At 41.5% G+C, this 22,849-nt stretch overlaps 1 protein-coding gene and 1 long non-coding RNA gene across 2 annotated transcripts; one reads left to right on the top strand and one right to left on the bottom strand.

Moving 5' to 3' along the window:
* Nucleotides 1-973: 973 nt before the first annotated feature.
* Nucleotides 974-14,463, bottom strand: C15 (homeobox protein C15). The gene is made up of 4 exons (XM_017151911.3): nt 13,618-14,463; nt 11,348-11,772; nt 6,414-6,642; nt 974-1,727 (listed from the first exon to the last, which is right to left on the bottom strand). The coding sequence occupies exons 1-4, from the start codon at nt 13,785-13,787 to the stop codon at nt 1,526-1,528; spliced, it is 1,026 nt and encodes a 341-aa protein (XP_017007400.2). The 5' UTR covers nt 13,788-14,463; the 3' UTR covers nt 974-1,525.
* Nucleotides 14,464-20,827: 6,364 nt separating this feature from the next.
* Nucleotides 20,828-22,627, top strand: LOC138913591 (uncharacterized). The gene is made up of 4 exons (XR_011419380.1): nt 20,828-21,030; nt 21,103-21,203; nt 21,538-21,651; nt 22,556-22,627. It is a non-coding gene; the product is annotated as an uncharacterized lncRNA (long non-coding RNA).
* The last annotated feature ends 222 nt before the right edge of the window (nt 22,628-22,849 follow it).

Genomic DNA, 22,849 nt, shown 5'->3' with positions numbered 1-22,849 from the left:
GCCCAGCAGCGGCAAATGGCAAATTAAAAAGGTGTCTCTGCTGAAGCTCAAATAAACAGCATTTGATCGGCCGGCGTCTGCAACTTTGTTGGGGCGCCGTCTTTCAACTCCTTTGGCCCGAAAATCGTTTACTTCCGCACAGGCAGCCAGCGACCACCGACCACCGGCCGACTTGTAGGAGTGGAGGTCCAGGGCCTATTCGGTTGGGTTCGGGACCGACCTCAGCGCTAATGTGACAGCGGCAACACTTTAGAGGCGGAAGGCGCAGCGGAAGATGGCCTAAGTATAGGGCTACCTGTCCAGCGGCGCCTGTTTGTTTTGCTTTCAACGCAAAAACACGTAATATATTTATAATGAACGGCCTCGGGATATTCGCTCGCTAATTGTTGTTAGTTTTTCGTGGGCCGAGCATATGGCTGATTTTTTTTTATAGGTATCCCAATCATTAGCACGTCGCAAGGTATCCGGTTAAGCCGCAGGTTCCTATCAAAATTGGTCTACGCGATCAAAGTACCCTGCGCCTGTCAATAACCGTCTATAAATCATATTCAATGGATTGCTTGTACTAGTTAGGGGTTGGAACTTTCCCGTTTAGCAACGGAACTCAACCGAAAAGGCCAGGAACCTTCCCTTTCCATCAGATTTTGTTTGTTTTGGGGGTGTTTTCAAGTCATTTACTAATCATTTTTCCTAGGGATACAGGTTTTCTAAATAAACAAAAATAAGAAAAGCTAGTGTTGAAGGAAGGAATTAAATAGGAAAGCTATATTTTGTAATGAAGAAGAAATACTTGTCAAAATAAATGTAATTATAGTTACTATAAGTTTTATAGTGGAATTGGATACAATTCCCAAGTTATCCTTAACCTTTTTTTAAATTCCTTCGAGTTTTCCTTGTTTAATTTGGATATTTATTTCGATTTTACGAAGCCCATTAAAAATAACAGTTTCAGCTTCATATTCTTTGATTCAATAATGTATTTATTTTCATTGCTCATCTTGTTTACTTTTCAATAATCATACATGTATTTAGGGTTCATAATTTATAATACTAGGTAATGCCATTCGACTTAAGCCTAGAGACAGATATTACAATTACAATACAGTACAATCCGTATATAATTTTGTATATTAAATATGTTATTACTAGGCGTGGCTTCCAAGCTCACTGCGACGTTTTGAGATGCGGTTTGCTTCGGTTGAACTGTCGAACAATAACTAAGAGTCTAAATGCTGCACTACAAAACACAAAACGGAAATTCGAGATTCTACACAAACTTAAAGCGCTGCTCCGGTTCGGGGCATCTTCCATCTATATCCTCGTCGTCCCGGAATCGGTTAAGAAAGCGTCACTACAGAGTAAAGCTAAGTATTTACAGTGGGGCCTCGAGTCGCCGCCCCCTTCTCCTATGTACAGTGCGAACTGTCCGTTCGTCCCGAACTATGTACAAAGCGAAGTGTATCACAAATAAACCAGCTCCCGCCAAAATACAGGGGGTCCGTGTCCGTCCGTCCACCGATGGCGATTAGCACCCTGCTGCATGTGACGCCTCTGCCCAGGGCTGCAGTCCGTGCAGAGCCGCCAAGGGGGCCCCGTTCACACCCCCCTGGGAGCCCAGGGGCGCCGACGGGGGGGCAAATCCCTTGCTGATGGCCTCCGCCTGGAGGGAGAGCATCAGCCTATTCGCCGCCTGTCGCTCCGCCTCACGCTCCTCGGCTGTCTGACGTCTGAAATCGGAGGAGAATGGGAGATATTGATGAGTATTTTGTGGAGTAATAGTTGGTAAATCGGTGGAATAATATAGGAGGGCAAGAAATAACTAAATGGCTGTTCCTCGAAATGTAACTATTAATTATGTGAATTTTATTTGAATCTTAAATATTAAATTTCAATATTAGAATGATACAAAATATTGAAGTAACTATTTTGGTATTAATGTAATCAATTGTTTAGCAATTAAATGATTTTCTTCTGTAAAACAGACAGACAGTTTTTTAAAACCCGAAAATTTTAATTCACAGTTCAGTAAGATGATAAATAGCTGTGGTAGTATTTTTCCTATCGTCATTACAAAATTTTATTTTCTAGAGACAAATATAGGAGTTTTGATTGTTTGACAAATTGCAGAATTGCTGCATCCCCAGTCACTTTCCAATCGATATGGATGATGACCGAGCACACTTAACCTTATCTGGCAAATAGTATCGCTTAATGTACATATTCATTATGGAAAACCAATTTGCCGCAAACCCATTTCAGTCGCTCACACTTGTCCAACGGGGCGGGCCGAAACAGGAGCTCATCAAGTCATTATGTGGGCGGCCTATTAAGACCATTTAAAACTAATCAAATCAAATATGCTGACTGCCGCACAGGCCCCAATACCCGGGTCCATCGATTGTGCTTGTTTTTGTGGAAAATTAATTTCGTGCCGAGTTGGAGCTGCGTAAATTGCATTTTAAATGCTTTGGGCTTAAAGGGATTTGGCCCACTCCCCGAGTTGTGCCCTGCCAGCTGATAAATAATTCAGGGGTAAATTGCACTGCAGATGCAGCAACTCTGGTCCGCGTTTGCGCAGCATTTTGCTCTAATTGTGGCCATGGACCCTGCACCACCACCACCACCGCCTGAGTGCTCCAACCACCCCCGCAAAACTAGGGGTTGTTTTTGCGCCATCTTGAATATTTCATGAGCTAATGAAGTTCTTATGTTGCCGTCTAAAGACCAAAGAGACGGCGGGGAAGGGTTGCTCGAATTATAACCGCAACTAGGCAAGGCTAGCACATGGCAGGCATATATCATAATTATTGTTTAATATGCTTTCATTACGGTTTTCATCAGCATTGTCATCGCTCAAACTACGGTTTCATAACTCGCTAGTGAGCTTCATTAAAAATACATTAGGCTGGGTATTTAGTGCAAAGTTTGGGCCCACAAATTGGAATAACTAGCACGTGTCTGTGTGCCTGACTAGTGGTTCTCCCAAGGATGTACAGTAACGAACATGTCCTCAGGTTTCCAGATAAAGAAAATTATTTACAATTTTAAAATGATTGAATTAATTATGAAATAAAGCTGGGAATTAGGAATACCGATAAATCAATAAGCCATCTTAGATTAAAATGTTTCTTTAAGTGCGGGTCTTTTCCAGAAACACTCCTTATTACCCAACTTTTATTTCATCCCATTTCCCATTTCGATGGCTGGCACAACAATTCAATTGTCTGCTTTGCGATGGAAGTGAGTTATTATGCAGCAAGCACTTGGCTTTTACTTTTTCACCTTTTCGCCTTGAAGCTGGCTTTATCGGGCAACATTTTGAACAGCTACCGCATAAAAAATTCAACGAAAATTGATTAAAAACTCCAAAACGGCCAAAACAGGCAAACGAAAGTGGCTCTGTGAGCTCGGATGTGGATGTGTGCGGGTTTAATTCGCTCTTCGGGGCCGAAGACAGAGACACGATTGTAATTTATCTTCAGTCACGGAGCTGGGAAATGTAACAAACGCTTTACAAATGTTAAATGTTGGTCTCTTGGCGCCATCGCGTTGATGTGGAAAGTTTTTGTTGCCATCCGCGATAAGTAATGGCCTGGCATTAGCCTAAAATGTTTATTAAAGCTCGGTCCATAAATCTCCGAAGCTCCCGCGCCCGCAGGCCCAAATTGTCGCCAGCGAAAAAGGCAGCTGCTGTTTAAGACCTTGTCCTCGTAGTCCTGGTAATTAAAATCATTTCACACACTACACGCAAACGACGTTGGCAAGGCAGCCCCAAAAAGGTCCTGCGGTAATTATCCCTCAAGACATAACAATTTAGCCAGAACATCAATTGAGGGCCCAAGGAGGAAAAGGAGCTTTTTCGCCGAGTTCCCCCGGGGACTGGGCCACCGCAAACTTGAAGATTCCATCGCAGGACACGTGCCGACGGCCGAAACAGGATTGCAAGTTAATTTACAAATGGCTCTCGCCAATGTAATTAATTTTATTTGATTTTTCGGCTCTGGCCGCAAAAACTTTGCTTTCAGTCAAATTGATTTTTGTTCTGCGGTCAAAGTTGTTCCCTGGCATGTGTGTAAATTTTTAATTAGCCAGCTTTCAGCAGGAAAACTTTCGCCTACGCAGGGGCAATTAATATGAAGTGCTAGCTGGTGCCAAGATTTGCCAAGAAAATTCGAGAGTGAGGTTTTTGGGATGATGAACGAGCGTGTAATTAAAAAGGGTTTAGCGGCAGCTTGATTTATGGCTGTGGAACTAATTGAATTATGGAGCTGTTGGGGAAGTGGGAAAAAACACCCAGACAAAAGTCAGACTGGACTGGTCCGTTTGTTTTGGGGATAAAGCGCCCGGAATTGGGCTACAATTTTTCTTTTCTTTTCCCTTTTGTATCTGTATCTCTCCATCTGCTTTGTGTCTGTATCTGCGTTGGCAGATTGTTTTTCTTTCTCGTCTTTTTTTGCCAAACACATTGTCAGACAGTGACAGGCAACAAGAGTTCATTCATTTGGCCGCGCAATTTGTTATTAATTATTGATGTCAAGTGCTGTTGCTGTTCTTGTTGAATCGAATCACCCGATCGAATCACACTCAACATAAAGACAATACTCGTAATGAGTCATTCGCCTTGTCGCAAACGAGTGGCTATTTATTAGGAATTGGGCAAGAGAAACAACCGAGCAATCTTTATACGTTGCCTAATGGGCACATGGCGCATACACATAGCGCATACGCCACGTTGGACAGGGCTAATTATTCAAATTACCGGCGAATGCAGCGCAGTGTGCATTAAGGCAATTATGTGAGCACATTACACATACCCTGAATATTTACGAGTAGTGCCGACTCGTAATCATGGTACGTATAATGTGCCATTGCCATTTCACTTAACCGCAAACGAGCCGTGGCCGAGAGGCAGTTGCCGTTGCCATAGCCCCATAGCCGTTAAAAAAATTGCGTTTTACATCATTAATTTTTACGAGCTGGAATAGGCCCAAAATGGCTGATAAGCCGGGAGGACTGGGCTCTAAAAATGCCGCCGCCTGCTAAGCGGCAATTAACGCGGCTTAAGCGCCGTCCCGCCTTCTCTTCCTACTTTCCCGCTTTCCCTGCTCCCTTTGCTGGGAAAGTGGGAAACTTTGTCCATTTAGCCGCCATTTGCCATCGACTTTATGACGGTCGGTAATCGCATATGAACGGCAAGACTGTCCCAATTCATCCGCTCAAATTATTTCATATTCAAATACTTTTAGTTGGCAGTAATAAAATAGAAAACAATTAGCCGCACGCAATATCATGCATCAATGCTCAGCTAAATTAGACACATTTCTTCTTTGACTAATTTCAGTTTCAAATAAATCATTTGTATGTGAGTGTGAGTGGGTTCATGAATTTTTGTCTAATAGGGGCCACATAAATCTGAAATACTTTTGCTTACTAAGTAAGGGCTATTAATAGTTAAAGGTTGCTAATTATGAACCTTTATAGTTGAAATTATCGTCATAAATAACCATAGTTTACATCTATTATTTATTGGTAAATTTGTTTTATTTTTTAATATGGTTATAAAAAAAGTGTTAAACGATTTAACTGCTAAACTATGTACCCATAAAAATTGTGTAACAACTATGCTGAATGGTAATATATCATGCAAGTACTTTCTGCACGAAAATGTGTAGCTTTTATTTCTATCTTTATAATCCATATATTTAGCTGGAAATTACAGGTGTCATAAAAAAACCTAGCCAATTAGCTTGTTTAACAAGAGCGCTCTTTGTGGGTACAAAATGCAACTACCCCTCCGTAAGCCTCGTAAATATGCTCCCCCCTTTCCTGGGGGCCGAGTGTTGTTCATTTAATGTGCTCATGCATATTGTATGAGCCATTTACTCCCCGCTTATGCGCGCCCTGCTTTGATGCTCTACGGTCTAGTTGGGTTATACCAAAACAGGCATCACCTTCGCAACAACCAAGTTCAGATAGTATTTTATGTGTGAGTCTTACATGAAATAATTCCGAATAATTAGTTTGAGTGTAATAAATTCCAATTACAGAGTCTACTTGTTGGCTATGAATATTTATGTAATTATGTGAAATGAAGAACAAGTAGAGAAATCATTATTAGAAAGGTGTAGTTTCTTTTAGGAATTCCTTGCGAGGAACTGATTTCTAGAGTATTTCTACTTCGGCTATCTGCCATCCTCTACTCGCTCTTTTTAACAAAAGCCTTTTGTGCATATTGTAGTTTAAAACGGCACATAAAAAACAGAAAAGCGGGGAGCATAGAAGAGGGTAAGTGTCAAGCTGTCAGCACTTTCAAGCCCTGAGAGATGGTAACTGCGAATGGGGGATGGGTATTGATTTTTTGCCTCTAGCCCAGCGGGGGGTGCGCAATGAATGGGGTATGAACGGTAGCTTACCTCCACTTGGTGCGTCGATTCTGGAACCACGTCTTCACCTGGGCATCGGTCATCTTCAAGCCTCGGGCCAGTGCCGCCCGCTCCGCGGAAGCCAGATACTTCTGCTTGTGGAACCGCTTCTCCAGCTCGGCCACCTGGATGCGCGTGAAGGAGGTGCGTGGCTTTTTTCGCTTCGGCGGCGTGCGATTCTGGTAGGGATGTCCGATCCGTCGGGCTATGGGGAAGGCAGCTGTAATGAAAGGAATGTGTGAGTACTTAATAGGATTACTTTCATTCTATTCACACCTGCGGTCAAGAAAATATCCTAAAGATAGCGTACATTTGGTATTTTTTCTATGGAAAATTCTCTATAATCTCTATAGAGATTAATTTTTAAATCAACGATTTCGAGGTATTTCTATTTAAATGATTATTCCAGATTAAAACCTTGGAGTTGTTAATATGAAAGGTCTTATACAAAATATGGATATATTTTAAAAAAAATAACCAATTTTCAAATTTTAAATGCCATTACTGCTATTGCATCTGTATCTGTAGCTGTCTCCCCCTTCGTGCAGTGTGTGTCCTGGCGGGCAATTAGCAAACAATAAATTCCTAGATAACTGGCCATTTCCGAACGCCGCTTCCGGAGTTGAGCGACGGCACCTGTGCGCCTGCGAGTACTTAGCGCTGCTGGCTACTCGATACCTGTTACCTGCCTAAATGGCTAAATGCCTGAATGCCTACGACCCCTCCCGCTGGGAAATCAATTTGGAGGCCGCTGACTCGCTGCCTCGCTGCCTAATTGCCAAGGATTGAGGTTTAGGGCGGCGGTCTAGCAGGAGCCTTTATCGCCGCTTCTTGTAGACAAAGCACGCGACATCCACTTCCATTTCCATTCGGTTCGGTTGAGTCATAAAGTCGCGCCTCGTAGAACGCCTAAGTGACCCAGTGTCCCAGAGTCCGCATCTCGGGATTCCTGGATTTCTGTATTACTCGATCTCTGAATTTCTGGACCCGGGCGCGGAACGGAACGGTGGCTGAGCCTGTGCTGGCGCTGAACCTTTTAAAATTCCTGCCAGTCGCTGTTGTGTGTGCTTTGTTGTTTATTGGGTGCGATAAGGCGGGCACAGTGCGCAACATAATATTAAGGCGGTCGGCGAGTCGCTGACAACAACACAACTCCAGTGACAATTAGGAAACCGGCTTACAGACTGACTCCGCATCCGCAGATGAGGTCAAGCGAGCAGCCGTGGAGAAATTGGTTGGCCAGCAGTCGCTGAAAGTGACGGCCAATCACCTTCATCACTGCCAAAAACAAAGATTAGCTCAGCGCCAAGACAGCCAAAATGATTGTTAAATTATTTAAAAATATTAACACATTTTAGGCAATGATTAAATCAAAACCAAATTGATAATGTTCGAAAATAATCCAATTAATCAACTGTCCCATTCAAATCGGTAAAAATACTTTGGTTGTTTTTCTAGTCATTTGCAACAAATGTTTGCTGGTGTCCAAGATGCATTTAATTAAATATTTATAAAGCACATTCTCGCACCTTTTAAAATACTTATAAAATCAAGTAACATTTTTCAATTAATGGAAACAAATTCTGATCGAATGTGAGAATTAAAAGTCTAAAATGAATAGGTACTTTTATCAATTACTTTTAATTAGTGATATATTTTATTTACCTAATATTATAAAATGTTCTGAACTAATTTAAAAAAAAAAGCCGTTAGTCAGAAGTAGACAATTTTCCTATTAAATGAATTTAAAGATTTATGTTCAACATATCTAGAACCCACCTAACACATCTACTATAGCGTAAATGTTCAATGATTCAAAGCAGAGAGTTGGTTTCCCCCAATCCCATTACCTTAGAAAACTTTCTAAAGTATGAAAACATTTCCAATGTGAATATAACTCATCGATTTGAATCCGACCAGCTCGCATTGAAATTGAGTTGTGTTTATGGGCGTTCGAGTTGGCGTAGGAAAATGGCGGTGGGCTGTCAGAAGCCATCAAACGCCGGCGAATGTATGGCGGGTGTTAAGCTGACAAATCATGCTTCTTATTGCGACTTTTCTCGGTAACCCTTTTTGGGGCTTCCCGCTTAGAGGATACACTTACGAGGGTGCCTGGCATAAATTTTCCAAGGGCTTTTGGGGCAGAGGTCGTGTGAGTTGCCGATCATTTGAATATTTCAGGCAATATCAATTTCAATAAAAAGCCATTTATCGCACCACATAAGCAGCATCCTTGGGATTTTCTCTCCTTTCCTCGGATGTGTGTATCCTTTAAGGATACAGCATACCGGCTTAGAGGGAAGATAAGGCGCATAAGCATAATTTTATAGCTTTCCCGGACTCCACTGCTCCACCATGCTTATATTTATGATGTTCCCGCTGAAGCTCACATAAGTATCTTAAAGATACACACGTCGGTGGGTGTGGGTGTGGGGTTGCGGCCAAGCAGTCTCACCAGAAATACCTAAAATAATGCAAAAAGCTTTTAGCATGCATTATTGATGGCGGCCTGTGGCTCTGCCTGGTTTCCTCCCACTCTAAAGGTTTGAGCTTAGTTGGAAAATGCCACACTTTGACCTTTGCTAGTGATTTGGATGAGCACTATTACCCAAAGACACGCTCGTAAAAAATCAGAAATATTTTAAAGTTATGTTTAGATAGTTTTTTCAACCTTTAAAACATCAATAATAATGTAAATTTTGTATTTAAATAGAGGAAAAAAGGTTTAAAAAACGTTATTTTCACAGAATTTTTGTATAAATGCTAAAAGGAATAGTTTTCTAACTGGTAATCTAACGATCCTACTCCACCATTCATCGCTGACATTCGTGTGGGCAAGTGTCGTGACAAAAGCCCAACTCCCGTTCGGATTATTATGGCTGTTATGAAACTGCATTAGGGTCTGCATGGCCGTAAAGTAATTGGCGCCTGCTGCGACGTTGTTTTCCGAAAAATAACGAAAATTAACATGCAATGGTTATTAATCATATGGCGCTAAGAGCCCCGGCGGCAGGGAGGGGAGCACTTTGGACGGGCAGAAGGGAACGGTTCGGATCGGATCCGAACCCTGGGCGCTCGTTTGTCTTGTTAATGAAAAAAGCCAAGGCGCCAGCTTATCAGCCACAAGGCAAGCGACACAATAAACACAACAAGACACAGACGACGACCAAGGCGAAGATGTTGACAAAACGAGACTTGGATCACCCGGCGGCCTCATAAGTGTGCCTCTCCTCTCAGGTGGACTAGCCAACTGACTGCGACTGACTGATCCGATCCCATTCGATCCCATACCCCATAACCCATACCATTCCGATCCGATCCGACTTATAAGTATGGATATGGATATGCAGCCCTCGGATCCTCGGATCGCTGGCATTCGACTGGCTAATTAAAAGCTGACCATGTCAGTTGGACTCAAATGTGAAGTGCGGTATGCGGCGATAAATAAGCCGAAGACGGCGAAGACAGAAAACTCACTCGCTGAGCCCTGCGACCGCCCAATGCGTAATTAATTCCTTTTCGGGCCCAGCGCGAAATTAAAAAGTCATGTAAACCAGCTCATTAAAATAACTAAAAAGGGAAAAAGAGCGCACAGCTAACCAGAACCACAGAGCCACTGGGCGGATGTCGGCCATAAAAGCCCATCAGATTGCCAGGCGGCTCCTAAGCAGCTTTTCCACATCACATGGCCGAAAAAAGGGCCCGAATATTATGAGTTATAGGCGCGGGACATGGAGGATCTGCAGATCAGGAGCCGATCTCGAATGCCTCGGCTACCGAGGCGTAATAAAATCAACGCCGTCTCATTATTTCAAAGGGCTCGCGCTGTGCCCGTCGCTTGTAGCTACAAGTGAAGCTCATAATGTAAACAAATTAACAAAAGGGAGCCAGAGGATCCAGCTGCACACGGAGATGCAGATTCGGATGCGAGTCAGATACGCAGATACGCAGCGGCGACAGATACAGATACAAATACAGCTGCGCATGCGTATGCAAATAAGAGGGCGCATCTCATTCCTGACTCGCTTTTCGCTTCTGGGCGGTGGCTCAGCGTTAAGTTTTTAACTTAAGCTGCGATTGCGCATTTGAAGGCAAACATGTTTTTATACTTTAGCATCCCGAGCACTCGAGTGTGCCAGTACACTGGGGGAAAATCACTGGGAAGAGCCTCCTTGATCTGTGCTTGTTCTTTCTTACTATCAACGGGAGTTTCTGAACTCATTAAACATTTTGTTACATTTTTAACCATTTCCTTTCCTTTAACCATTTCCTGACGAAATAAATATGTACCAAAATTCTAAAGCTTTGCCGAATCTATTTTGTAAATTATACCTATACTTTTTAATATTGTCAAAATGATAAAATAAATAAAATCACTGATAGATAAAATAAAATTATAAAATCTAAAGCCGATTAAAAATAAACACTTGCAAATGAATTTTGTAAATTGAAATTCAACCAAATTGAAACCAAAAAGAGGAAAATAAATCATATAGCCATAGAAAGATACATGGTAAGGTCAATTATACATTCTACCTTTTTTTTAGGAAATTTACGTTATGTTTTTAAGTTTTTTAGCATCATTCGCAAAAAATATACAACCCTTCACAGCCAATCTACCCTTCGTTTTATTTTATCTCATCGTCAGCGGACTTTAATTTTGTGTTCCCCCAGTTTAATAGTTCCATTTCCAATTGTTTCTCTCGGTGCACGAGTGTGTTGGCCAACAATGACATGCCGATAGGCTTGTTGCCTTAAAAGACTTCTCTGATCGCGGTTATTTGGGGAACAGTAGCAATTGCCACCGCGGGTCATTGGGGGATCGCTGCTCCCCCCTGCGGCAGCTCGGCGAACATGGGCCACCGCGACATGGGGCCTCGACTTGGCTGTACCCTAACTCCTTCTCTTCCCTGCACTTCACTCACCTGCCAGCCGATCCTTGACCGCCTGATGGGCCAACGCCGCGTGATGCAGAGGCGGCAGTGCCCAGGTGAGCGGCGTCCGTTGGGGTGGCACCCGCAGTACATGACCGCCGGCCGCCGAGGGATAGAGATGCGGATACGAGTAGAGGGCTGCGGCGCTTCCGTACGTCGAGTTGGCGATGCTGGTGGCCAGCTTGTAGGCGGCCAGGTCGTGGTCCTCCTGCTGCAGCAGCTCCTTCTCCTCCCCCTTCTCCCCGCTGTTGTTGTTGTTGCTGCTGGAGCCGGGACTGCTGCTGCTGATCAGGTGGTTGTTGTTGTTGTGGTGGTGGTGGTGGCTCGTCTCGAAGGGTTTGGATAGCAGGCGTGATATGCTGAATGGCAGATTCTCGCTGGACGAGGAGCGCGTCTGCTCCGACTGCAGGGACTCGCTGGATGAGGAAAGAGAGAGAGAAGCAGAGGACGGGATCAGAAACCATATATGTTATGCCTACAATGTTGAGGTGCGGGCTCATTAAAAAGTGTCGCCTGATAAGCGGAAAAGCCTGAGAACATTGGCCATAATTAAGCCCGCTGCAGCGTGTGGACCAGTCTCGAAACCACTAACCAAAAGCCCACGCGAGCGGATAAGCCGAACCGGCGACGACATGACATGCAGAACCCATGTGGCCACCACTGCGTATACGCAATGCGGCTGGAAATTAAGTAATTATGCAAATGCTGACGGCCGTTAGAGGCATTTAATACGCGCCCATAAATCATCGAACGCCATCAACTGACGCACCAAAAACAAGTCACGCACGGCATTTAATTTAAAAGTCCGAAAAATATAGAAACCCATTTGGAACAGGATCGGAATTGTATCGGAACAATGACTCTGAATTGCCATCACACACTCGCACACTTTCCATTCCCAATATCAAAAGTTATGAGCATACACAAATTTCTGTTTGGCCAAAACTGGCGGCTATCTGGTGCTCTACATTCGCTGGAACGCGAGTTTTATGGCATTTTTATGACGATCTCTATTAAAATGTTAATCCGACAAACGATTTCGTCTTTGTCCGGCATTCAAGCCGAAGATCGAGCTCCAGATCGAACCCCAAATGGACCCGAAAGTCTTATCACAGCGCGTTTTTGGCGCCTTACTAATGTGCGTTTTATCGTCGCCGTCCATTCGAAAACCCTTTCCGTCCGAGCCCTATGTAAATTCAGGGAGTTTCTTTGTGACTTTATGGGACATTTTCGACTTGATTCTTTTGGTGGCATTGTGGTCAATTCATTAGCGTTTAAGAGGTTTGTTCACACCGTTCTTCAGGCCGAACAAGAGCTTGAATGGGAGGAGTTAGCACGGCTGCTCGACATTCTGGCAGCTTGTTAGCCGCCTTTGTCGTCGGAAAAGGGGGCCTTTGTAGGACGGGACAATGGGCCTGAACATAAGACCATTTTAATGGCGTTAAACCGAAAAATTTGATTCGAAAAATAGGATTTGTGGGTATTGTGAGTGAAAATACCGAACACCATAAAACAGTGGGAGTTATGAACACATAATGACAAATGTAAATAGCTTTTCTCTGCTTTAATACTAGTTTGACTTTTATGGGGTACTAAAAAGAGACGGAATTTCTGCAGCTAAAGTTTACAAAAGGTTATCAGGGTTAAACAAATCATACCTCTGCCTAATCCATATAGAATATTTAATAAGTAATTAAATATAATAATTTCAAATAACTTTCAGGGCAAAATGCTTTCCTATATTTAGAAGGAGTATTTATGATAAGTATGCCAATTGATGCACTAAATAATTTTACCATTCGAAATATTTTGGGAAATTTCCATAATAAAATGTTTTTGCTGAATGCGATATATAAATTGATGGTATAACAACCGCATCTCTATTAAAATTAAGTGTAGTTGATTGCTAAAGGAAAAATTAAACCAAAAATTATTCTGTCAAAAACGATTGTTCGGTTCATTGGACTTTTAGTGTTTTATCTTTATGTGGACTTTGTCCGTTGATCAACGCATATTTAGAAATGTTTAATATTTGTCATTGATGTTAATTTTTTACACAGAGAAAAAGGTCTAGAATTTTAGATAAATATATTAAGTCAGTCTGATCAAAAATGATGTTATAAAAAATCTATAGAGAAATGTCTATCATGCCACTAATGTTAGTTCCGGACAGGTATACTCCAATGGTTACAATTCCTATTCCCGGATTCTTTCAGAGAAATAGTCCTCTCTTTCAATTACTATCACTGCATTCCCCTCACCTCAATGGCGTTTCGGACTCATCGTAGCAGCTGCCGCCGTCCATATCCACATCGGATCCACTGCAAGACATCCGGGAGTCCGAGTCCACGTCCACATGGATCTCCTGCTCCTCCACCTCGTCGCCCTGCTCGTTCTCGTGCTCGTGGTCATCCTCCTCGTGGCTGGACATGCTGGCAACTAGTGGCGCCAATTTGGGACTCGCTCACTGCACTTTTAAATCTTATTGGGCACTCTTTTTCTTTGTTTTTCTTTAATTGTTAGCCGTAGAGTGTTTGAACCACAGAGCACACACTAAATGTTTGATTGATTTTCAGTTTAATTTCCGCGTTTAAGCACACGACCCGTTGTGGGAAATTCCAAGAGCGAACTGCGGATTGTGGGTTCACGGATTACGGACTACGGATTGCGGATTGCAAATTTCGAGCTGAGAGCGGACGCGTGCTGGCGGGCGAAAACGCTTTTCATAAATGCAATCAAATTGTGCCGACGGTCGCTGCTCTGCTCTGCCCTCTGCCGACTGGGCCGCCGCTGCCGGGTTGTTGGTGGCTCCGGGCGGTTGGAGTGAGCCGGAAACAAGTCAAACCAGTTGTCCGCCGCGACGTCGCGTCTCTGCCGACTTCCTTCCTCTTTCGGTTAAAGAGCCAGTTTGCCACCTTGTTTGAACCTAACCTACCATAATACCATCGCAGTGCCAGCAACCTGCCTCCTCTGGTTGGTCCACCCTTAACGCTTTCCGTCCCACTCTGATCGCACATGCGCCTCGTTGCCTCTCGCTCGTGGAAACAGGTTTCGCTCTGCCCGTCGATGGGCAGCACTGGCGGGTAATTGAGCCGGGGGGCGTGGCCTCGGGAAACTGCCATTGGTCGGTGGTAGAGAGTAGGCCCCCCTCCCCAGCTAGCCCCCCTTGGAAACCCACTTCCAGCTGGCATTTGCGACGACATTTTAAATGGAAAACGTTTTGCTTTTGGGGTTTTTTATTAGACGAGAGCATGAAGAGAATGTATTTTTATTTTGATTGTTTCTATTTTCGGGTTAGCCAAGCGTTTCCACTCTGCCATCTCGCTCGCTCGCTTACGAATCGCCCCTGAAGTGAGAGCGAGATGGCTGTTGGCAGAGGGAGAGGGAGCGATGCCGACTCTTTCCCGGGGAAGTGCAAATGTGGCAGATTAATAGCACAATTGGAAATAGCGTTCTGTCAGCTTGAGTTCACAAAGCAGCGGATTTCACAGGGGTGGGGAGGGGGTAACTAGTGTCCCTACCCACTGACTACTCACTACTCACCACCGACTACTGAGATCTTTATTAGCGCCAAGTGTTCCGCTCGCTATCGCCTGGCATTTGGCAGGCGGCGATAGCGATAAGGAGCCCCCGGCCCAAACCACACGAATCCAATCCATTTGGCCAGGCCAGGCAAATGCAAATTGCCTCGGATGCAGCGGATGCAGCAGCTCTCTGGCATTTTCCACAAGTTCACCCCACGGGTTAATTGACAGTTTTCCTTGGGCACGAGCCATGTTATTGCTCATCGCTGGTCGGAATCTGGGACCTGGGATCTCAGCCTCAGGTGTTGTTCGAGCCGAATGCCTGGCATCCAAATCCAGAATGCCTGGGATGCGTGTGGGGCCAAAAGTGATTCGGTACTCCTTCTTCATTAGCCGAGATACAGTCGAGCTGTGGAATGTGCTATAAACTCTATTTCTGAGCTCCTTCACAAATCGATGGGGGAAATGCTTACTAATATAGGAAGTCCACTTTACTACTTAACCGTTTTAATGCTTAAATATCGCTTTATTGTCCTCATGTAAAATTAAATATAGGTTTTTTTTATATAAACGTTTTATCATAGCAAACTTTTGTTTTTAATTAATGCTAAATTTAAAGTTAGGGTAAAACATTGAAAACGTATGGGAACTTAGAGTGCAACCGACCTTAAAGTTTAAAGAAATATTATTAATTTTAGAGCTTGAAGAAAACCGTAAAACATCTCTAAGTATAAAATAAAATATTTATACAAGTGATTTAATTTTACACATAAGAAATACAATAAGAAATATTGAATAAAAATATTATTTAGCTTTCTATCTATTTTTTCCTTGATACAAATTATAACATCCTTAGTTTAATCAAAGGCAAACAGTAGTTTAAGCAATGGAAATGGCTCAAGAGCCAACCGCAATAACCCACCGTTCACTTAGCATTTTAATCGGGTCCAATCCTAGAAATAACGGTTATAAATATTCATTTTTGCACTTAACTGGTCATGTTTCTGTGTCAGACACGAAAAAGAATCATGGCCAAAAATGAAGAAAGGCAATTACTGCATATTCAATTGGCAAGGCGCACACAGATACAGAGATACACAGATACACGCACATCCCCAAGGAAAGGACTCTGGAAAAAGTCACGAGGCAAACTGCCATTTCTCCTCGTACCGCCTCGCAATGTCATTGTTGCTGTTGCTTTTGCTGTTGCTGTTGCTGCTGGTAGGCCTTGTAGTCGGCTAATTGGATTTCATTTGAGCAACAACAACGCAGAAACAATTGCCATAATAAAAGCAACAACAACAACAGTGCCTCCATCCATGGCAATTGTAATGCAATTTTAATGCAAAACGAGAGGCGGCCAACATTTTTATTGCATTTTTACTTTTATTTCACTTAATAGCAGGCAACAACAATAACTGCAGCGGCAGCAACAACGAGGAATTGGTGCTTGGTATGAATACGGAATGATGCCGAGACCACCACATCGCCTCCTTTTTCCGGAGGAAGGAGGACGCGGAGGAGGAGGAGTTGGTGGTGGTGGTTCCGATCCCAAGATGAGAACGGAGATGCCGGTGGGCGATGGCAGGGTGGTGGAAAATTAGTATGCAGCAGCGCACTGCAATCGGATGGCAGACACACAGCAGCAACAACAGTGGGGAAAACAGCATCAACCAGAACAGAACTTAGCTTAAGTGTATCTACACCCACACTGGGAGAATAAGTTTTGATCTCCAGAGAATAAATGGCAACAAAAATTTAATTTATTAAAAGAGAAACAAAGATGGAAGGCCTTTTCGAATATTGTTTTTAAGAAATCCAAAGAAATCTACGAAATCCAAAACAAATAAATCATTATCCGTACTAAAACTGAATATCCTAAGCTTTTAATAAATACAAAATACCTTCACTAATGGGTAAACCATCCAATTGATTTGTCTCATTGTTTTCGAAGCAAACAAAACCAGAAATTAAAAAGTTGATAAATAGGGAAACAAAAAAATTATAAATCTAGATATAGTTGATCTACAAGAAAATCAACCCCTCAAACGATATTTCTAAAAGGCTGCATCATTTGGGAATATGATTATTTAGTTTAAAAGTGATGATAAAATGTCCCTTTAAACTAATCGAATTCCGTTCATTGTTACCGGTACAGTTTCCCTCTCTCTCTAAGAATTCTCTCAGTGTATGCACTGTAACTAGTGCAGCGACTGTTTCAGTTGCTGCCAGGACTTGCCACTTGACTTTATTGGCAACTTCATGGAATATTCAGCAGCAAAGTTTTGCGCAAGTGCCTCCGAATAATACCGCCTCAGGAGCCTCTCCTGCCGCTCGGATTCCTGGCAGTGTTGCCAGCTTCATTTGGTATGCATTTTTATTTGGCTCATATACAAATGGCAGGGCATGGCGCGACTTTAGTTCGAAGGCGGGGCAGGGGGATGTGATCCAGATTGGTGTGACAGGGGACTTTTCGGGGGCGGAGCTGGGCCGACCAAGTGTCACTTAAAATGCCAATACTGATTATGGCCACCTCTGGCCCTCCCTTTCTCAGCCCCAACCGCTGTAGCGGTCTCACTTTCTCTCAGGCTGCCGCAGCAAGGATTTTATGTGCGGTCAGGGCTTGGCTATTATTGGTGACAGTTTTACCTTTATGCGAGTCCCTCTCAAATGCACACATGCCAGGGAATACTTGTGTGAATCAGTGCTGCCATTTTGTCCTCTTTCCGGACAGATCTGTCCCTTTTTTAACGACTTTATCCGGAAAAAAATTCAAACATCCCCTATCCGGAAATCTGTCCTTTTTTCAAAGATAAGGTTTTGAGTGTTATTTTTGCTAGTCGAAAGTGTATAAACCTGCTTTTATATGCTAAAACGCTGTTTTAACCATTATTCTTATAGTTCGGCACTTTAAAAATAATTCTTTTTACAAATTATCAAAGGGATGTAATGCAGTCGATGGACTTTCTTTATAGTACGATTTTTTCTGTAGCAAAAAAAAGAGGAAAACACTTTAAAAAGTTCTCAATTTTTACTCTCAGCCTTTTTGTCAGAAAAAAATTTCATATTTGAACGACTCTTATTCGGGTTTGACGCAGATATTGCATTTTTTTGTATTACCAATATAGTTACTTGAAATGCTTTTATTATTCTAATAATTTTAGATTATTACGTATACGCACAAAAATTGACCATGGTAAAATGATCAAACGAAGAAGGTTGTGAGTCAGGCGCAATAGATCATTACATAATTTAATTTAATATAAAATCCATTTATATTAAGTAAATATATCACCCTTTGGTAAAAACAGAAAAATGGAGGCGCATTTACTTTTGTCCTTTTTTTTGTCCTTTTTTAAATTTTTTTTGTCCTCTTTTTCCCTTTTTTTTTTGACTTTTCTGTCCGGTTTTTCAAGCTGAGTGATGGCAGCACTGGTGTGAATGCCAAAGTTATTGTCAGAGATGGGCAGTGGGTCTACCCAGTATATTTATATTTTTATAATATGTATAATATAATAAATGCGCCCACCATAGAACTTTAAAATAATTAAAATATCTTATTTTATATTGCTACCTATATATACCTTCCCTGCCATCCATGTTGTCAGTATCCGAGTGTGTGGGTTTCATCTAAGTGATTTCCCTCAACACAAGGAGCGAGCGCTTCCCTCAGTGAAATCAAACTCAAGTTCCGTTCCTAGACCAAGGCCGTCGTGATTGTTTTTCGAAACTAGATCCGTCTGTCCACACTTGACTTCGATTGGCCAGGCTGCCCAAAATGGCTCGGCTCGGTTCAATGCGTGTGTTTTTGCTTTAGCCAATTGGCCACACAATTTGCCAAGCGATAAATTAACGCATCAATAATTGATCAGTCTTGTGGCCAAGAATGTGTTGTGTTTGAGTGTGTGGGGTATACATTTTAGCCATTTTCGAGGCGAACGGAGAAAAGAGAACGGCGCCCCACGTCTCTGATAATTTGGCTCAATCCAACAACACTGATTTCTTTCTTTGAGTTGCTTAAGACTTCGGTGGAGAAGAGTTGAAAGCTAAACTTAAGTTGAATACCTAAGAAGAATTACTATATTAATTATTAATTCTTAAAGTTGGTACTTCTTAGGGATACTAAATGACTCTATTAATTGTTTTTTTTTCGAAATAGTTCTTTCAATCATTCCGGACAAAATGTATTTTACAACGAAATTATTTAAAACTTAAATATTTCAAAAATCGATACTTTTGGATCTATACCCAGACCCAACACCATCCTAGATTTCAGACTGCGACAGCAATTTGAAATCAAAATAAGTGATTCCAAATACTCCCTAGGAACCCTCTTTTTTCGTTAACTTTAAGAGCTCAGCTCAATTAGACAGGGTTTTTGATGGAAATTTTCAATTTCGTATATTTCCCAGAAGAAAACGATATGGGGTTCCGAAGTAGACTTCCCTTTTACCTCGCCATATCCATAAGGGTGCTTCTAATTAATTTCGCACCCACTCCCATCGCCCATCGAGTGCCAAGAAGGAGCTACTGATTTTTATGCAGCACACTTAGGCAGTTATGTACGCTAATGTAACCATATACAAATACTTGGGCTCATGTTTGTTTCATGTATATGGGCATTTTTAATAAGTAACTGATTTTCTCCACGCATTTTTCGCTGGCGCGCTTCACAAAGGACTTTCCTTGCCCGTTCACCCCTGTGCTTTTCCCCCTTTCACCCACTCACCCCTCGGTTTCCTGGCCAATTTGGTGGGTGCCGTTTTAGCTGTTTTATAAATTAAATATGCCCGCGCGCAATTCCAGTCGAGGATTTGGGCCGCAAACGCAAATTTGGCACAATTTTCGGGGCCGGGTTAAATGGGTTTTCTGCGGGGAAACTGTGGCTGATTGTGTGGGTGCTTTCTGGCGCTTTCCATTGGGGGCGACTCTGATTGCGATTGTCTGAATGGGCGACACACCGTTAAGCAGTTCATTTGTAGGCAATTTTCGTATGATTACGAACAATTTCCGCACTGTTTTCTGGCTGTGTGTGCGATTAGCTCCGAAATTTATGGATCATTCCCGTCTACTTTGCAATGGGGGGTCATGATTTTTATTGTTTCAAGTGGCTTTTTGGGTGTGAGATTGAATCTGCAGTAGGGGTTGGTTTTGGCAGAGGGTGTATGATATGTGGGTCATAAATTCCCCGAATGTGAGTCTTGTTTTCTATCAAAAATTAATTAGCTAACAGCACCAGTTCGAAATATTACGCTTTGGCTCCCAGTAGATAATTCGTTTTAAAGTTTAGTTTTGATATTAGAAATTTGCTTTTCTCTTACTTAATTCCTAAATATATTAGCCCATTGAACTAATTTTTATAACAGCTCTTTTAGCCTTATATTGAAGAAAAAATTCAAGTTTTTACTATCTGTTTGCCACATAAAAATAATTAAATAAGACACGCTCGTAAAAAACAAACAAAACAACACCACACCACACAAACTTCACTCATAGAAATTTTTACCTAAATACTAGAAAAGTCGCCCTAAAACCGAGGTCGCCCTAAAACTACGAAAAATTTTCTTATTATACGGGTGGCTAGCCCTAAAGTTACGAAAAATCGCCATGGAAAATATTTTTTAGGGTTAGTTTTTCCAAAAAGGCCAATTTGTCCTGTTTTTTAGGGCGAATTTTTGCGAGTCGACTCCAAAAGTAATTCCTTCTTTTTAGGGCGAAATCGCCCTAAAACGTTGAACAAAATAGCAAAACAAATGTTCTGAAATTGCCCTAAAAACAAGGAATAGTCAAACGAAATTTTAAGACGCAATTAATGGATACATATGTAATACATGTGTGTATGTGTGTGTGGTTGACAGGTCAAAACAAGTGAATGTGTGTGTATATTAGGGCGGACCTTTTTCTGTGAATTTTGATGCTGAGCGCATTTGACTTTAGAGAAGTCCACCCTTTTTCTTCTTCTTTGCTACTTTTCGTCCGCTGCAGTGGCAAGGGTGGGGGTAGAAAGAGTTGCATTGTCTAGACTTTGTCATAATTTTTCGGGCGCTTGGCAGTGAAAGACGTGTTTGTATGAAACCTTTTGTTTGTGAAAAAGTGAAAAATGTAAACGCTATTAAAGGACTTGGGAGGCGATTCTTTTTCTGTTTTCTGGTGAGTACATACATATATAATTGTGCAATTTTGATATTAATAACTAATTGAATTTACATATCTGTAACAAAGGAAAATGCAGCTGAAACTTTAAAAAATTTGAGTGGAAGCAGCTACGAGGAGAAATTCCTGTTCAACTAGTCGGTCCAGAAGCGGAAGTGTGGCAGAACAAAGTAAGATCATTAATAAGAGTATACATATATGTATGTGTATATGTAAATAATGCTTGAGTTAAAAAAATGATGCAACAGAATACACACATACATATATATATATTTACAAGAAATCTGTATTTATGCACCGGACAAACCGCATTCACAAGTGCATATGCCAAAACAACCCCCAAATTTCTATTGCGACATTTCGTCAGTGCTCGAAATTTGCTTTTGCTGCTTCTTTTTTTTTCTAGGAGTAGCAGCAAACGCAATCGCAGGCTAAATGAAAATTGTGTGTGTTGGCTGTGCATTTTTATATTAATTTCTTATAAAATTTTTTTTTTTTTTTTAGATCGAGAACGCTTTTCAGATCCAGCTTTCGCAAACCACTTGTCGGACTTATTAAAAGCAGGAGTAAGGAAGCAACAGGAAATAAACCTGCTCAAATTTTTGGAAAGCTCTGAAGGTAAGTGCTTCTCTTTTTTTCAATTATCATATAATAACACTGTGCAGCATTTTTAGTGCTTTTTAAATTTACCTCGATGGATGCTATATTTTTGGATTCGTTACGAATTCCCAAGTTAAACTGCGTTTTCCAAAGAGTTCCCCGACGCAAGGATTCTTAGCAAAAGGACCTCAAAGTTCGAAAAATGCTGAAATTGGCCAACTTTGCGGAGCTCTCAGAGGCAAATGGATGCATGGTTTGATTCGATGCTAAAGTTTTTTAAAAGATACGCCCCTTATCTTTTAAACCCCATACTTAAAAAATTTTTAAGATTTTTTTTAAGGCAGAAACAAATTCTAGAAAACATAGTCAAAAAACATAAAAGTATACAGCTGCGGTCAAAATGGTAGTAGTGTTGCCGCCCTGTGTATTTAAAAGTTTGTTGTTGTAATTGATCTTTTCCTGGTAATATTGTATTGATTATAATTTTACTATTAGACTAATTGGATAAGAAAAAATTACAACATCAAACTTTTAAAAACACAAGGCGGCAACACTACTACTATTTTGACCGCAGCTGTATGTTTTTCAGTTTTTTGACTATGTTTTTTGAAATTTATTTCTGCCTTAAAAAAAATCCTAAAATTATTTTATGTATGGGGTTTGAAAGATAAAGGGTGTATCTTTTTAAAAACTTTAACTTCAAACCAAGCCATGCATCCATTTGCCTCTGAGAGCTCCGCAAAGTTGGCCAATTTCAGCATTTTTCGAACTTTGAGGTCCTTTTGCTAAGAATCCTTGCGTCGGGGAACTCTTTGGAAAACGCAGTTTAACTTGGGAATTCGTAACGAATCCAAAAATATAGCATTTATCGAGGTTAATTTTTGATGCTGCATAGTGTAATTAGACCGTTTTCATTTAATAGAGATACAATCAACTTTAATTTGGCTTGCGATCCATTCAGTGTTGGTGCCGACAGCAAAAACAAAAAAGGACGCCGGGAGCAAGAATATAAATTGTGTAAATATATTTGTAGTTAATGTAAATAACAACAAAAAAAAAATAAAAAAAAAATATATATATATTGAAATTGTATTTTTATTTATGAAAAATGGCCGTGAAATTTTGGGGAGCATTTTGCATGTTTTAGGGCAATTCACCTATAAATCCAGAGAAAATGCCCTAGATTTTTGAAAATCTGCCTTTAGTTTTAGGATAT

The sequence above is a fragment of the Drosophila takahashii genome, chromosome 3R (genome assembly GCF_030179915.1).
Source record: "Drosophila takahashii strain IR98-3 E-12201 chromosome 3R, DtakHiC1v2, whole genome shotgun sequence".
NCBI classification, from domain to species: domain Eukaryota; kingdom Metazoa; phylum Arthropoda; class Insecta; order Diptera; family Drosophilidae; genus Drosophila; species Drosophila takahashii.
The sequence above is the reverse complement of the archived record's forward strand: the minus strand, read 5'-3'. Positions and strand labels throughout refer to the sequence as shown.

What these genes read in the sequence shown, in the direction of transcription:
- C15 (XM_017151911.3), bottom strand. Translation starts at nt 13,787, where the DNA reads ATGTCCAGCCACGAGGAGGATGACCACGAGCACGAGAACGAGCAGGGC. An exon ending in GAGTCCGAAACGCCATTGAG is followed by an intron (nt 11,773 to 13,617) that starts GTGAGGGGAATG and finishes TTCCTCATCCAG; the next exon opens with CGAGTCCCTGCAGTCGGAGC. An exon ending in GGTCAAGGATCGGCTGGCAG is followed by an intron (nt 6,643 to 11,347) that starts GTGAGTGAAGTG and finishes CTTTCATTACAG; the next exon opens with CTGCCTTCCCCATAGCCCGA.